Source organism: Hemiscyllium ocellatum, chromosome X (assembly GCF_020745735.1).
Source record: "Hemiscyllium ocellatum isolate sHemOce1 chromosome X, sHemOce1.pat.X.cur, whole genome shotgun sequence".
Lineage (NCBI taxonomy): Eukaryota > Metazoa > Chordata > Chondrichthyes > Orectolobiformes > Hemiscylliidae > Hemiscyllium > Hemiscyllium ocellatum.
Window position 1 is genome coordinate 15,550,881 of NC_083453.1, and position 17,437 is coordinate 15,568,317.

General features: G+C 41.1%; 1 protein-coding gene across 1 annotated transcript; it reads left to right on the forward strand.

The window, feature by feature from the left end:
* Positions 1 to 43: 43 nt before the first annotated feature.
* ccdc65 (coiled-coil domain containing 65) lies at positions 44 to 15,673 on the forward strand. The gene is made up of 9 exons (XM_060821053.1): positions 44 to 117; positions 3,579 to 3,728; positions 4,488 to 4,655; positions 5,485 to 5,654; positions 5,904 to 6,042; positions 9,604 to 9,801; positions 10,628 to 10,846; positions 11,853 to 12,005; positions 15,292 to 15,673. The coding sequence occupies exons 2-9, from the start codon at positions 3,600 to 3,602 to the stop codon at positions 15,595 to 15,597; spliced, it is 1,482 nt and encodes a 493-aa protein (XP_060677036.1). The 5' UTR covers positions 44 to 117; positions 3,579 to 3,599; the 3' UTR covers positions 15,598 to 15,673.
* The last annotated feature ends 1,764 nt before the right edge of the window (positions 15,674 to 17,437 follow it).

A 17,437-nucleotide genomic window follows, 5' to 3' on the forward strand; every position in this document is an offset into this window, starting at 1 on the left:
GGTTGCTGAGGCCGTGCGAGAGCGCGCGGTTGCTAGGTTACCGTTGGACAGCCGAGTGTGTAGTCTCCCCGGGGACTGCTGCGAGACGAAGAATCGGAGGATCGAGGAGGACAGGGGGTGAGAGGCTTCCACTATCTGCAGAGACAGGGTCCAGGCGGCCCGTGGGACAGAGACCTTACGGAGTTCAGCTGGCCGCGGCGTCCTAAAGACAAAATTGCATTTGTGTAGTGCCTCTCCCATCCTCAGGGATTGCTAAAGTGCTTCTCAGGCGTGTTCCTTTCCCCGTCCCCTCTCTCCATCCAGGTAAAACCTGGCAGCCTAATTGGGGACAGCAAGATCCCACTTCAGGGCAAAAGAAATACTTTGACGTTCTGAAGAAGGGTCACTGGACTCTCGAAACCTCAACTCGTTTTCTCTCTCTATAGATGCTGCCAGACCTGCTGAGTTTCTCCAGAGTTCTATGTTTTTGCTTAAGATCTTCAGTTGTTTGTTTTATTTATCTTTGTAATGTTGTTGGTTCCAGAAGAGATATCAATGTTCAAGACGTGTTGTGGGTCTTTTCCATTATCGAAACAGTTAAAAAGATTTATTTTAAAAAGCCATTTGTATTTATATATTCACTTTTGCGAATTTGGGAAAAGCTCTTTTTTTTATTTTGAATTGTATGAAACATGGCAATCAGTTCGTGCACAGCATGTTCCTACAAACATAAATATTATGTTTTAGAGATGTTGACTGAAGGATATGTATTGTCCACACTAAGAAAATACCCATACTCTTTGTGTCACAAGGAGCTACAGGGAACGTTCTCTCTTTTTAAAAAAAATGTGATTTGTTTAAGTGCCCTGGACCGTTTCGATTATTTTTTAACAGGTGTACAGTAAATTTAAAGGGCAGACTTGTGAGTCACCTGCACTGGGACTTGTAGTTATTGTAGACACTCCAGTTAAATCATTTATGTTCTCCTGAGACACAGGCAGTTTAGAGTTGAATATTATTTCTATAGATTCTGGAATGATTCCTGTGAATTGGAAGGTAACAAATGTCACTCCATTTTTTAAGAAAGCCGTGAAAGAGAAAACAAGGAACTCGAGACCTGTTGGCCTTACATCTGTAATAGAGAAAATGCTAGAATCTATTCTAAACAGACACCTGGTTGATAATGATCTGATTGGACAAAACATGGATTTGCCAATAAAGAATCATGTTTACCAAAAGAGGAGTTTTTTTTGAAGATATTGCAAGCAAAATTGATAAAGGAGATCCAATGGACATAGTATCTGTTGATATTTGGAATGATGTTGATGAAGTTCCTTATGGAGGCTGTGTAGAAAAATTAAAGCACATCATGAAATAACTCCACAAAGCTTGGTTTCCCATCACCAAGTCACCCTTGATTTACATGTGTATTGTACATGACACTGGTCTGGCTTTCTCAGAGTGAACAGAACCTCTGACCCTCTTGTTTATCTCTGTCAGCCAGGGTTCCCTGATTGAACCAGATTAACAGCCCCATTAAGGGAATTCATATTCTATGAGGTCCACCTGGCTGACCTTGTTACAGTCACTACACAGGATAGGAGGTAATTGACTGACTATTAAACAGAGAGCAGAAATAAATGGATTATTTGCAGGCTGTGACTAGTGGGATATCACAAGTCTCATTATTTTGCCCATTATACACAGTAGATATCGTTGATTTGGAACCAATGTAATATTTCCGAATTTGTGAATGGTACAAAGCAAAGTGGGAAGATGTGTTGTGATAAACATGGTAAGCAGCTCCAGGAGGATTTGGCCAAGCCTAGTGAGTGGGCAAGAACTTGGCAGAACGTATATAATGTGGAAAATGTGAGGTTATCCACTTTGGTTGGAAGAACAGAGTGCAGAGTATTTGTTAAATGGTAAGAGATTGGAAGTGTGAATGTACAAAGGGGTCTAAGCCAATTAGTCATTTAAGGCCAACATGCAGGTGTAGCAAGCTATCAGAAAGGCAAATGGAATGTTAGAACATTAAGGCAAGAGGATTTGAGTTCAGGAGTAGTGACATTTTGCTTCTGTTGTGCAGGAGATAGGTTAGACTACACCTAGAGTACAGTGTGCAATTTTGGTTTCTTTATCTCAGGAAAGATATTGCCATAGAGGCAGTGCAACAAAGGTTCATCAGACTTGTTCTTGGGATGGCAGGGCTGTCCTATGGAGAGAGATTAGGCAAACTGTGCCTGTATTCTTGAAGAATGCGAGGTGATCTCATGAAACTTTGAAAATACTTCAAGGGGTAGACAGGGTAGATACAGGCAAGATGTTCCTCTAGCTGGGGTGACTGAAATTATGGGGGCACAATTTAAAAAGTAAGGGGATGCCTCTTATGTCAGAGATGAGAAATTATTTTAGTTATAGGCTTGTGAACCTTTGAATTTTCTGCCCCAGAGTGCTGTGGAAGCTCTGTTTTTGAGCATGTTTAAGGGAGAGATTGATAGATTTGTAATTGCCAGTGACATACAGGGTTATGGGGATAGGATGGAGAAAGGTATTGACGTATTTGGCAAAACCTGAGGTGTCTCCTTTTAACTTGCCATGAGAAAGGGACATTAAAAGGCTTGCATTTACTTACACCACAGGTACAATGATCTGGTAGCCTAGTATTTATGGTGTTGGACTAATGACTGAGCAAATTGAAATCAAGCTTGATAAATCTAGTCAGCTGCAGACTGACAGGAAGGAAAAGCCATAAAGGTTGCTGGATTGCTGTAAAAATCAGACTCGGGACCCTAAAATCCTTCAGGGAAGAGGGTGTCACTTTTAAATCCAAATATGAGTTGTTGGAAATCAAACTCAATGAATCTGATTTGTGTATTGGCATAGAGAAAATAATCCCAAATGTTGAAACCAAATATTTATTCACCAATCGATCTTCCATGCATTACTCTCGGCAAGTAAGGTGGTTTATGAGGACAAGGTAACTGGGGAGTTCTCAGTTATCTCCTGGGTTAGGATAGCATCAGGCTTTTGATAGCATGGGTTTAAGATGGTTGCCCAAGTCTCCTACAGCGAGCTCAGTGCCACAGCACCTATCTGCTGTGAAGATCAGAGCTGGAAGGGTTCCATCGACAGTGAGTATAAATCAAGACAGTTTAGTATTACCTAAGTAGCCACTAGAGGCACACATGACAAAACGTGATGTAGCTTTACATGAATCAAAATCACTGATGTTCTAAATTGGGACCTGGAATCCTTTGTTGCAACCATTCAGCATGCTCTGCCATTCAATAAGGTCATGGCTGATCTGATTGTGGCCTCAATTCCACTTTCCTACCTTACCTCAATAACCACTGACTCCCTTGCTAGTCACAAATCTATCTACTCAGCCTTAAATATATTTGATTACCCTACCTCCACCACTCTCTGACGACAAAAATCTCACAGGCTTACGGCCCTCAGAGGAAGCAAAATACTTCTCATCTCTGACTTAAATGGGAGATCCCCAAATTTTAAACTGTTGGGAAACTCAGAAGTATTGCGTTGTAATCTTGTATGCACTGTCACATGCTTTGTTGGTGACTTGGGAATCTCTTCAGTGATCCACAGATTGAATCACAATGCCGAAGAAATCTAAAAAAGCGACCAAAATGACCGAGGAGGAGCAACTGCTGTACATGCAGCAGAAAATGCTGGAGGAGGAAGAGAGGCAAAAAAAGAAAGAGGATATGCTGAATCAATTCTTAAAGGTATTTCTTTCAAATCTAATTGTTTTTTCCCCAAATGTGTCATTTGCATATTTATTCATTCAAGAATGTTGCTGGCTATTTATTGTCCATCCCTAATTGCCAATCGGAGGGTGCTTGTGCGATGCCTGCTTGAATTACTGCAGTCCTTAGGATGTAGGTACACTGCAATACTGGTGGGAAGGATCTTCCAGGATTTTGACCCAGCAACAGTAAAGGGTCAGCCATCTAATTCCAAGACAGAATGGTGTTTGGTTGGGGGGGGGAGGGAGAGGATGAATTCTGTAGAGAGTATTGTGCCTGTGTTTCTGCTGCCCTTGTCCTTCTAGGTGGTCGATAACACTGGTTTGGGAGATGCTATCTTCGCGGTTGCTAGGGTGGCATCAGACAGTAGCAGAAAGCAAGTTTATAGAGGTATACACTGCTGCCACTGTGCGTTGGTAGTGTAGGGAATGAATGTTGAAGGTGTTAGATGGGATGCCCATAAGTGGACTCCTTTGTCCTAAATGGTGTTGGTTTTCTTGACTGCTGTTGGAGCTGCACTCATCAGGCAAGTGGGGGAGTATTCCATCACACTCCTGACCTGTCCCTTGGGGATGGTCAACAGGCTTTTGATGGACAATAGGTGAATTACATGCCAGAGAGTACTCAGCCTGTAACCATGGGATGTGTCCTGGTTTTATTTCATGGTTTGAGTAATGCAGTTGTGGTTTGACTTGCCATACTCTTTCTGCTTCATCACGAGTGTTCTTTACCCTCCAGGATAAACTGTCCAAGGAAGAGCACAACACCTGGCTGAACACGCTGAAGCTAAATGAGAAGTGGCGCACTGTGATGCGGGAGGCAAAAGCTGCAGAACTCCGGAAGGACATTGAGATCCTGAGCCAAACCTTTGAAAGAATTGTGGACCGGAAAGATGGTGTGATCAGGGTACGATGAAGAGAAATTGCTATTGTCATAGAATTGTGCCTTGAGACATAATGAACTGTTCAGAGAACAGGCCAAATATGTTTCACATTTTCACTCCTCATTAAAGAGACAGGCTAACTGACATTTCATGCAAGCCTGGCCTCCACTGGCTGTACAATGTAACAGCATCAACCCTCACTGTTGGAACTGTGTGCATATACTGTACAACCATGTTATTTTAACAATTCATGTATGATAATCTTGCGCCTGCATAGGGTCATCAAACAATATTCAGATGTACGAGATCTGTTGGTGGATAAAGATTTGAGCAGTGAATAGTCTGTCGGGAGACTGCCTTTCTGTTAAAGTGAGAGATTTCCATTCTGTCCGAAATGGTGATTTTTGTTTGGCTGCCAGTCTCTCATCGTCAGCATTCAGATTGCTGATGGCCATGTAATCTTCCCTTCAACACCATAACTGAAACAGCAACGTGTTCACTCTGTTTTGCCTGCAGTGCACATCCCATTCGCTGTCTGATGGGACAAATGCAACATTTGCAAAGCCTTGGCTACTGTTACACTGCAAGTACTTGCACTTGCAAACAGTATCCCAGACTGAGTTCCCAGTCACCATATCCACTCAGTACACAGCACTGATGCTGTTACTGAGATTGGGAAACAGGGATCCCAAACCTGGATCATACCCAGTTTTTAGTGCTCATACTACTGTAACATGATGTGGGGGAATGTAGCGGCGAGGAACTCCAATCAGCTACATCAAATTGAGTATTCTAATTAAACTCAGTGAGCCAACAGAGGAATCAGTCATCTGTTTCTTATGTGTCTTTCAGGCTTTAACAAAAGATTTAGAAGAGGCAGAGGAACAGTATGCAACAGCCCTGCGGAACCATGTTCAGAACGTGGATAAGCTGGTGGATCTGCAACGCAGTCGACTCACCATAATAGAGAATGAGTTTGAGGCAGAGTTGGTGTCACTGAAAGAAGAGTTTGATGCCGAGAGGTCAGTGTTCAGTTTTGGAATACAAGGAGATGTTGCATTTACTGAATTTTAAAATGGCACTTATAGCTCTTTCCACAATACCTGTGGTTCATTTCCACTTTAAAAACTGAGATTGATTTTCAATTGCTTAATGCTCTTTCTAAATTACCTAACTGACGAAAGTTTAATGGTGTGATTTGTTCTGTGTATTTTGGATAAGAAGGTGGCTGTTATTCTAGTGATAGTTGAATTCAATCTGCATCTTGACAGAAAGCAGATGATTGTGCAGCATGAGCAAGAGATGACCAATCTGGAGGATATCATGTATGCTATGGACCAGATCTTTGGTGAAGTTGCAAACGAAGCACGACAAGAATTCAACAGCACAAGGGATGACCTCAAAAACAAGGTAAGGAAGCTTGGACCCCACCAATAGAATGACGAATGGGTATGGGCACCAAGTGCTCTCAAAAATACAGGAACTAGCTGGTTACCAACAAAATCTATGACTTTCAATATTTATCATAAGATTTCTAGAATGGAGAAGATCAAGCCTTGAGTCATTGAGACGTAGACACAGAGTCCTACAGCATGGAGACAGGCCCTTTGGCCCAAACCTTATCAAAAGATTTTCTGAAATCCATATAGACTACATCTACCACCTTGTCCTCGTCAACTTTCCTGGTCACTTCATCAAAGAACTCAAACAAATTTGTGAGGCATGATCTCCCATTCACAAAGCTATGCTGACTACTCTTAGTCAAGGAGAAAGTGAGGACTGCAGATGCTGGAAATCAGAGTCAAAAAGTGTGATGTTGGAAAAGCACAGCCGGTCAGGTGGCTTCCGAGGAGCAGGAGAGTCGACGTTTCGAGCTTAAGATTTTCATCAGGAATGTTAGTGGGTGGAGGGGAGCTGAGAGATAAATAGGAGGGGAGTGGGTCTGGGGGGAAGGTAGCTTGGACAGCAATACATAGATGAAGATGATAGTGATGATGATAGGGTGCAGTGGACAGATGGGAAGGAAGGTGGACTGATGGGACAGTTCAAGAGGCAGTGCAGAGTTGGAACCTATCTTTCCAAAAGCATGTGCATCTTCTCTCTCAGAATCTTCTCAAGTAACATACCAACCACAGATGTTAATCTTACTGGTCTATAGTTCCCAGGCTTTTCTTTGCAGCCTTTCTTGAATAATAGCACAACATTCGCTACCCTCCAGTCTTCCAGGACTTCACCCATGGCTCATGATGATGCAAAAATATCAGCTAGGGCCCTCGCAATTTCTTCTCTAGCCTTTTGCATATATCTTGTCAAAAATCAGGAGATTTATCCACCTTTGTACATTCTAATACATTCAACACTACCTCTACACATACCTGTCCACTTTGGTCCTTGAGGGGTCCTATTCTCTCTCTCGTTATTCTTTTTCCTTTAATAGACTTCAAGTACCTTTTAGGATTCATCCTAAATCTTCTCAGCCAAGGCTGTCTCCTGCCCCCTTTGCACCCTCCTGATTTCGTCCTTCAGTAAACTCCTGTATTCCCTGTATACCTTCAGGGATTCCCTTGATCCCGCTTGCCTGAGCCACAACTCCTTTTTTCTGGTGAAAGCCTCAATATCTCTTGTCTTCCAGGGTTCCCTATTCCTGCCGACCTTGCCCTTCACTTTCACAGGAACATATCGACCTTTGAACTCTAGTTACCTCACTTTTAAAGACCTCCCATTTGCCAGAGGTCCCTTTGCCTGCAAACAAACTACTTCAATCAACCCCTGAAAGCTCCTGTCTAATTCCATCAAAATTCGCCTTGCCCTAATTTAGAACTTGAACCTGTGGACCAGTTTTTTTTTCCTCTTCATAACTATTTTAAAATTAATAGAGCTGTGGATGGCACAGATGTGTGTGTTTGTTTGTGGGTCTAAACATTGCCATAGACTTCTAAGTGGTAAATATGCTTTTGTTTTCATACTGAAACTATTATTCCCTTCTGAAGACAAACTGCTTGAGTAAAAACAGGCATTTTTCATTTATGAAGTCCAGCTAGTATTGTGGGGTATAGTTCTGTTCACGGCCAATATCTATGCACCTTTACTTTCTAGCAAGTGTTTACTGATTAGGGGTTATGGTAGCAGTAATATTACTGGATTATTGATCCAGAGGCCTGCACTAATTATTTGGGGATGAGAGTTCAAAATCTACAGTGACATCTGGGGAATTTAAATTCAATTAATTATTGCAATTGGATTTTAAAGAAAAAAAAGCTGTTCACCATAATGGTCATCATCAAAGTTCTGTATTATTGGGAAAAATACCTGTCTTTTTTTTGTTTGTTGTAAAATCCCATTTGATTTACTCGTCTTCTGGGGAAGGAAACCTGCTATCTTTCACCGTGTCTGTACTACATGTGATTCAGATCCACGCATTGACTTGTAATTGTCATCTAGAATGCTGAGATGGCCCAGCACGTCACTCAGTTTTGCTACACCACTACAGAAAAGTGAGCACTTTCATTGTGCCAATTTCACACAGGATACAGCCATTTAAGAAAACGGCCACCATCTCGAAGATAGTAAGTGTTGCCCTTGCCAGTGACGCATACATTCCACAAATGAATAAACACAAGAGTAATGATCAGAATCTGGATACAGAAACTGATTTTTGTCTTTCCAAGCCCTGGATGTGAAACAACCCAGATGTGGATCATGGACTCTGAACCTGGGAATTTTCTGAGCAGAATGGCTCAACTACTGCTTCCGAACCTCCAGGGAAATCTCAAGAAGGTCTTTGATGTGGAGGTGCGGTGTTCCACGTTTGAGTAGTTCACTATTATGCAATAGCCATGAAGGTAACCGGTGCCTGTGGAGCAGAATCTTAATGACAGTTAACAGCTTTAGTAGGGGATTGGGAAACTTGGAAGGAAAGAGGGTCTTTTTTTACAAAAGCCTTTTAATCTGCCAAAAAAAATCATAAAACTAGTCACCCTTCGCATGTACCTTGGAGGGCATGAAATTTCAGGATAGTGATATTCTGATTGTGAACAGCTTCATTGCATATGTGGCATATTCCTTGGCATGTTCTTTCATTATTGCAATCACAAAGGGCCTGTAATTTAAATCTTCAAACAACAAACCAACCAATTAACTCATAGAAATAATAAAGGATTTGACCATCCAGTTGTGGCAGTACTGGCTCAGCACAAACTGTGAAAAGACTTTTCCATCGATTGGGCACAGTGCAATATATGTTGTGGTCTTATGTCACAGAGCATCTGAACTCTGGGTTGACCTGAAGAACTGGGAATGAATTCTAGTAAGTTCTAATTTGTCTTGAAAAGTAGCAGCACATTGAGGTAGAATATAAATGTAACTATTTCTGCACACTTTCTATGCCTTCGACATATCCACAGTGCTCTGTCATTCTGCTGCATTGCAAGATGTCAATGGGCAGTTTGCCCAGGCTATAAGACTGTGAACTCCTTTTTCATATTCACCTGTGAATGTGACGGACTGTTTGCATTCATTCTAATTCATTCTTGTTTGCACAGCTCAATGAAATTCTGCGTGTGTTTCCTATGAATGGCCTCAAGAAATTCTTAGCCAGCCTAATTGAGCAAGTGTTTTTGTTCTTTAGATTTTTAAATGGTAGCAAGACTCACAGTTGCAATACAGAGAGATGAAGTCGATATCTCTTGCTGCTGTTTATACACCGGTTTATTGATGAAAATAAAATTAACATAGTCCAAAATCTGGCCTAAGGTCATTGTCATGTGAAGACCATTTCATCAAACTAACATTTAACTGTAAGAACTAAGACTGATTTATTATTCTTAAAAGTTGCTATCAAGCTGAAATTATTGCAGAAGCTAGGATGGTTTCCTGCAAAGAACATTTATGTCATTTCTATTATTTCTAATTCGCTCAAGCAAACAGCACCTAAATCTTAATGAGACCAGTTGTGTTTTTTGCTGCATTTAGAGTCTGGAGGAGAAGCATTCACTCCGAGTTAATCTGGAGGGATTAGTGGAAGATTTGTGGCTGCAGTTTCAACATGCATTGAAGAACTATATTGACTCAACTGAAGATCGAAAAATTGCATTTGAAACACTGAAAGCACGAGATGAAAAGAGTGCAAAAGAGATTGAAATGCAGATGAGAAAGCTGCAGAAGATGCAAGTAGGTCTAACTAAATACTTATTGTACCTGTTGTATCGTAGCAGTTATTGCAGAGTTTAATTTGACAGTACTTGGAAAAATACACCCACTTATTAACCTTGCATTGTTACAGCTGCAACTTTACTGAGGTTGGATTTGTACATTGTTGTTTAGAATATTAATGACCCTCTCTTTCTGTCTGTTGTAGCCTTTCTTGTCCCTTTCAGTTTTGTGTATTTTAGATCCTCTGAACAATATTTGGAGCTCACAAAATTATTCCCCATGGAATCTTCACTATTGAAATCTAAGGGCGGATTGTATGAATTAGCACTGCCCATGTGGAGTTTAATATATTGGTGAATTGGAGGCAAATTAATTTTAATGGCTGGAAAATCATGAGGAGCCAGGTGCTCCTAGTGGGAAAGGTTTGGAGAATAATTGTGTGTGAAATCGGCACCTCAAAACTGTGTGCTGTCTCCATCTGTCTCTGTGTTATCTTCAGCTTTCCAACTCAAGCTTGGTGTCACCTCATCACTACTTTCTCAATGACTTCATCTTCCATCCTGCACTTTTAAATTTTGATGATGAGGTGCTGGTGTTGGACTGAGATGGACAAGGTCAGAAGTCCCAGCACACCAGGTTATAGTCCAAAAGGTTTATTTGAAATCATAAGCTTTCGGAGCTCTGCTCCTTCATCATCTGATGTGTGACTTCTGACCTTTTCAATTTTGTTATTGCCTTGGCATATGCCTGAGTTGAGTTCCTAAAAATATTAGTGTAGCGTTTAATCTCTACACCGATCACTGGAAGTTCGACATGCTCCATTTATTTATTATTTTACCAACAGGATACAATAGCAACACTGAAGGTCAAGATAGCAGTTAATTCACGAAAGTGTGAGGCACAGAACAAAAAATTACGGGACGAAAAGGAAACAATCAAGCAGCATTTCCTGATGCAGAAAAGCCAGATGAATTACCTCCGAGCATGTGAGCACGAGCGACTCGTCAAACTGACCGTGGAGAGTAATGCTGCCATCAAAACACTGAAGGATATTTGTGATAAGGTAAAGTCACATAAAACTCGATAAAATGTAAAAAAGGTGCAAATTCATCCCGAATGTTCATTAACATGAGTGGACAGCAGAAAGCCTACTTGATTAATCTGTGCAGTTCTCAGAAGCCAGACTATATGTATCTGTTCCTCATGAATCTGCAGTGGCCTTGTTGGCAGTAGTGATGATAACATAGGGTGTCCCTAACATTGACAGCACAAATCAAATCTGTATGAATAGCAACATTGAGAAAGACAGAAGCAGGAAGTGGAGCTCAGGGACATCACCAACATGCAGTGTTGCTCCATGCAGAAGCTAAGGATGAAGATCAAGATTTGTAACAGAGAGAAAAAAAATTGAATGAGAAACAGGAGGGTAAATTGCTTGAATGAGGAGTAGCAGGGAGAGAGACACCTTGGCTATTCTGAAATGCAATGAAGCAAACCACCAAAATATTTATCCTATAAGGGCTTTGCCATAATTCAGTTTGTAAGATTACTTCTGTTTTTCTTATGTTTGTTCTGTTCAACTGATTTAAGAAGTACATTTTCTCTCCTGAAAAGTATAGCCTATTTTATGCACGTTTTAGCAACAACATGATGGGTGTGATAATGCCTATCGCCATTAACTCTGCATAACTTCAACATGGCACATCTTACCAATCATGTGAGGAACAACTCACAAAGTAATTCCATATGGTTACCAGGTTACATTTTATCAATGTATCAGTCCTCACCAAGTAAAATGGTCTCTGTTTAAGAGATGTTGCTGCTGCATTGCCTGAGGTTGTGTGGATGTTTCATTCATTGATTACCATCCATCGTTCACAGTAATCAGTGTCTCCTTGTTTAGTATGTTGGATCCCATCTGTTTAATAAAGCTGTTTAACATCAGTGACCACTGTCATTCATCTTAGTCATAAGAACTCACTATTATCCTTTTGGAGTAAAATCTTGAATAATTGTTGTTCTTCACCTTGCTCATTTGATGTGAATGCTTGCTCATTTGATGTGTCTAGGGTGAGCACGTACTGAAGATGGCAGAAATGTGCAGGAAACTGGAAACAGAAGAAGAGAAAGTTCTCCCATTCTATGCCTCCTCTCTGACTCCAGAAGAAGAGAAAAAAGTTGAGCATTTGATGATGGTGAAGCCATGTGAAGAGCTTGCTGAGGTGAGAAATGAACAAACGCAAATTCAAAGGCAGGTTTGCTTAGGTCAAAATGTATTGGGAAGCTGAATTGACTAAAGTAAGGTGTGGATGAGGGTAGGAATGGGTGGAGTAAGATATAATTTGGGTGAGGTGAATAGGCACAGTAGAATCTGTATCTGGTAGATGTGCGAAGGGTTTACCTCCAAAAAAAAGAGATTCAGCTCACAAGATTGCATGCTGCCTTTAATTTCTGTAACCTTTGAGTTTAGGATATTACGTCTGTCCAGTTGGACTGCAAAGTAAATTAGACGGAATTGTGACAATCACCATATTGTAAAATACTGTAGTGAAACGAGGGGTTAAAATTGAGTTCTTGTTTAGCACAGTTAAGCATTCCAATGTTGCTGCATTGCCTGAGGCTGTGTGGTTGTTTCATTGATTAACACCCATGGTTAACAGTGATCACTATGTCACCTTGTTTATGATGTGGAGGTGCCGATGTTGGACTGGGGTGGACAAAGTTACAAATCACAGGATGCCAGGTTACAGTCCAATAGGGGGTTTATTTGAAAATACAAGCTTTTGGAGTGCTGTTCCTTTATCTGGTTACCTGACGAAGGTGCAGTGCTCTGAAAGCTTGTATTTTCAAATAAACCCCCTGTTTGACTATAACCTAGTGTTGTGTGATTTTCAACTTTCTCCTTCTTTCGTATAGCTTGGATCCCACCTGTTTAATAAAGCTGTTTAACATCAGTGACCATTGTCACTTGTGGATGTAAGTTTGCTCACCGAGCCGGAAGATTCGTTTTCAGACGTTTTGTCACCATACCAGGTAACCTCATCAGTGAGCCTCCGGATGAAGCGCTAGTGTTATGTCCCACGTTCTATTTATGTGTTTAGATTTCCTTGGGTTGGTGATGTCAGTTCCTGTTCTTTTTCTCAGAGGGCGGTAAATGGAGTCCAAGTCAATGTGTTTCATGGTAGAGTTCCGGTTGGAATACTATGCTTCTAGGAATTATCATGAGTGTCTCTGTTTGGCTTGTTCTAGGATGGATGTATTGTCCCAGTGAAAGTGGTGTCTTTCCTCATCTGTATGTAAAGATACTAGTAATAGTGGGTCATGTCCTTTGTGGCTAGTTGATGTTCATGTATCCTGGTGGCTAATTTTCTGCCTGTTTGTCTAATGTAGTGTTTGTTACAGTCCTTGCACAGTATTTTGTAAATGATGTTCGTTTTTGCTTGTTGTCTGTATAGGGTCTTTCAAGTTCATTAGCTGCTGTTTTAGTGTGTTGGTGAGTTTGTGGGCTATTATGATGCCAAGGGGTCTGAATAGTCTGGCAGTCATTTCCGAGATGTCTTTGATATAGGGGAGAGTGGCTAGGGTTTCTGGACGTGTTTGTCTTATTGATTGGGTTTGTTGCTGAGAAATTGGCAGACTGTGTTCATTGGGTACCTGTTCTTTTTGAATACACGGTATAGGTGATTTTCCTCTGCTCTGTGTAGTTCCTCGGTGCTGCAGTGTGTGTGTTGGCTCATTGCAATAATGTTCTGATGCAGCTTCGTTTGTGGGTATTGGGATGATTGCTTCTGTAGTTCAATATTTGGTCTGTATGTGTTGTTTTTCTGTAGACGCTGGTTTGAAGTTGCCCATTGGCTGTTTGCTCTACTGTGACATCTAGGAATGGCAGTTTGTTGTTGTTTTCCTCCTCTTTAGTGAATTTTATGCCAGTAAGGATATTATTGATTTTCTTGAAGGTTTCCTCTAATTTGTTTCGTTTAGTGATGAAAAGGTGTCATCCACGTAGTGGACCCAGAGTTTGGGTTGGCAGAGTTGTTTGTTCGAGTCTCGACATTACTGCTTCTGCTAAGAACCCTGGTGTCGGAGGTCCAATGGATGTTCCGTTGGGTTCCCACCCATGGGATCTCTGGTGTCAGGGTTCATAGCACAGGCAGTAATGCAGAGACTCGAACAAACAGCTTTGCCAACCATCCAACCCAAACTTTGGATCTGCTACGTGGATGATACCTTTGTCATCATTAAATGAAACAAATTAGAGGAAGCCTTCAAGAAAATCAATAATATCCTTACTGGCATAGAATTCACTAAAGAGGAGGAAAACAACAACAAACTGCCATTCCTAGATGTCACAGTAGAGCAAACAGCCAATGGGCAACTTCAAACCAGCGTCTACAGGAAAACAACACATACAGACCAAATACTGAACTACAGAAGCAATCATCCCAATACCCACAAATGGAAATGCAATAGAACATTATTTTGGTGAGCCACCACACGCTGCAGCATAGAGGAACTCCGCAGAGCAGAGGAAAATCACCTATACAGTGTATTCAAAAAGAATGGGCACCCAATGAACAGTCTGCCGATTTCTCAGCAACAAACCCAATCAATAAGAAAAAACATGTCCAGAAACCTTAGCCACTCTCCCCTACATCAAAGACGCCTTGGAAATGATTGCCAGATTACTCAGACCCCTTGGCATCATAATAGCCCACAAACCCACCAACACACTAAAACAGCAGCTAATGAACTTGAAAGACCCTGTAGAGACAGCAAGCAAAACGAACGTCATTCACAAAATACCTTGCAAGAACTGTAACAATCACTACGTTAGACAAACAGGAAGACAAATAGCCACCGGGATACATGGACATCAACTAGCCACAAAAAGACATGACCCACTATTACTAGTATCTTTACATATAGATGAGGAAGGACAGCACTTTGACTGGGACAACACATCTATCTTAGGATAGGCCAAACAGAGACACTCCTTGAAGCATGGCATTCCAACCGGAACTCTGTCAAGAAACACATTGACTTGGACCCCATTTAGCACCCTCTGAGAAAAAGAACAGGAAATGACATCACCAACACAGGAACTGACATCACCAACCCCAAGGATATCTAAACACATAATAGAAAGTGGGACATAACAGCTGTGCTTTACCAGAGGCTCACTGATGTTACCTAGTATGGTGGTAATACATCTGAAAACGAACCTTCCAGCTCAGTAAGCAAGCTTACATCCAGAACCTCAACCTGAGCTTCAAATTGTCTCAAAACTCATAGGCATAAGAACTCACTGAGATAAGTGACAAATTCATTTTGAGTCAAGTCTTGAATATTTACCTGAAACCAGAGCTGAAATTGATCCAAATTGGGATTTGAGTACAAAATGATGTGATTTTTCTTATAGGGGAATTCATTTCCTGGATCTGCTGCAAATAATGCCTTTTCCTAGATTCTATTGTATAGTAAATTTACACTTTGTCTTTTTTTTTTAAGGCAATGATGGACTATGTGACTCTGGAACAATTCTGGAAGCGTTATAATAAGGTTCAGTTGGACCAGATTGTCTTGCAGAAAGAGAAACATACCTTGCTGCAGGAGAACAGACGTCTCCGGCAACTTCTGAAACAGTACTTAGATGGAATCTCTGTCAATGAGGAAATCCTATCAAATCTGAACCCTCTCATTGTTATCAACAACAAAACAAATGTGAAAATGAATATGCCTGTGACAGAACATGCAGCCTCAAAGCTGGTTTACAATGTGACTGAGGCTGCACACATCATTAATCACACAGTCTAATAATCACTTAAATTTATGTCTCAATGTCTTCTGTTTGTCTTTTATCATAGAATCATAGAATCCCTACAGTGTGGAAACAGGCCCTTCAGCCCAACAAGTCCACACCAACTCTCCGAAGAGTATCCCACCCAGACCCATTCCCCCTACCTTATTACTCTAAATTTACCCTAACTAACACACCTAACCCACACATGCCTGAACGCTGTGGGCAATTTAGCATGGCCAATTCATCTAACCTGCATATCTTTGGACTGTCGGAGGAAACCGGAGCACCTGGAGGAAATCCACGCAGACACGGGGAGAATGTTCAAACTCCACACAGCCAGTCGCCCGAGGGTGGAACTGAACCCGGGTACCTTGTGCAATGAGGCAGCAGTGCTAACTACTGAGCCACCAGTTATTTTACTGACCAGTGTCACTAAATGACATTTTTTCCCTAATTAACTTAAATGACATATGAGTAGATATTTATCATTCAATAAATATATAAATCTGCAACTGCACCAACCAGTTATCAAATTCTCTTTATAAATACACTTTGCTATTGAAACAAAGTAAATTCTTTCAATGGTAAGCGTTGATGTGTGGAAAAATATCTACCAAATTATCTTGCTTATCAACAATTCTTTCCAACCTGTCTCCCTCATCTAGTTAAGAAGTTTTCTCTTAAATGCATGTAGTAGTTAGTTCAAGATTTTCACCACTCTCTGGGTAAGTTAATTTCTCCAAAATTCCCTATGGCATTGATTAGCAACTGTCTTTATTTCTGTCTATAAAGTGTATCTTTATCCTTGACACAGGACGAGGGCCAGGAGCGTATGAATAAGGCAAAAGTAGTATCTTTCAGAGGCCACTCCCTTATCCATGCTTCTGATTACTCCCAGATCAAAACATTCCTCTCTCCAACAAACATGACAGGCATCCTTCCAACCCCAACCCCAACCCCAACCCCAACCCCACCCCATTTCCCAATTGGGAAACACATCAGCTCTCTCTTACCTGGTCAGATGATAGATAATCGTGGTGGTGGTCAATGAAGCCCTTAAGAGGCCATTAATTGCTCACTGATGGGCCTTAATTGGTGACAGGTCAAAAATATCTCTAATAAAGTTTCTCGATCAGAGCTTAATTGGTGAGTACCTCAAGAAGTCCAACTGTCCAATTACCCCCCCTTGTCTCTACCTCCAGGAAGGGGAAAATTATGCCTACATTCTAATTTTACACAGACACAATGCAATACACTGAATAAAGAACAACTACTCCATCTTCTGCAAAAACTCCTCAAAGAACTCCCAGGAGCTGACAGCAAGCACATATATTACTTTCTGAAGAAACCATCTAGTTCAATGAATCGATCTGAGTAACACATACGGTCAGTTCTGCTACAATGCAGTAGTTCTGTTCTCGTACAATCCCATCTTCTAAGAAAATTGCATAATAGCAGCACCATTTAAACTAATGGGGTCGGAATGGAGTTATAACCAATACACACTTTAATACTTTGCTCTTTCAAAACAGTGTCCCCAGTTCGTCAATCGTGTTATTAGTAAATTCATGTTCATAAAACACCTATTATAGCAGAACGACCTGTGTTAGAATGTCAGTATACTGCAGTCCTCCAAGCTTTATCTGTGCCTATCAGCTCACTCCCTACTTTCCACAAACAGATCCAGTCAAGGCAGAATAACCATATTTTCACCTAAAAGAGTTGTCTCTGCTCCTGGTGGTAGAATTTTTATGCCTGGTCAGGAATGTTTAGTTAGGTAAGTGTTCTTGGTTTGGTATTATGTCACATTTAATCTTAGAAAAGTGCTCCATTCTCAAGACACATTAGAGAACA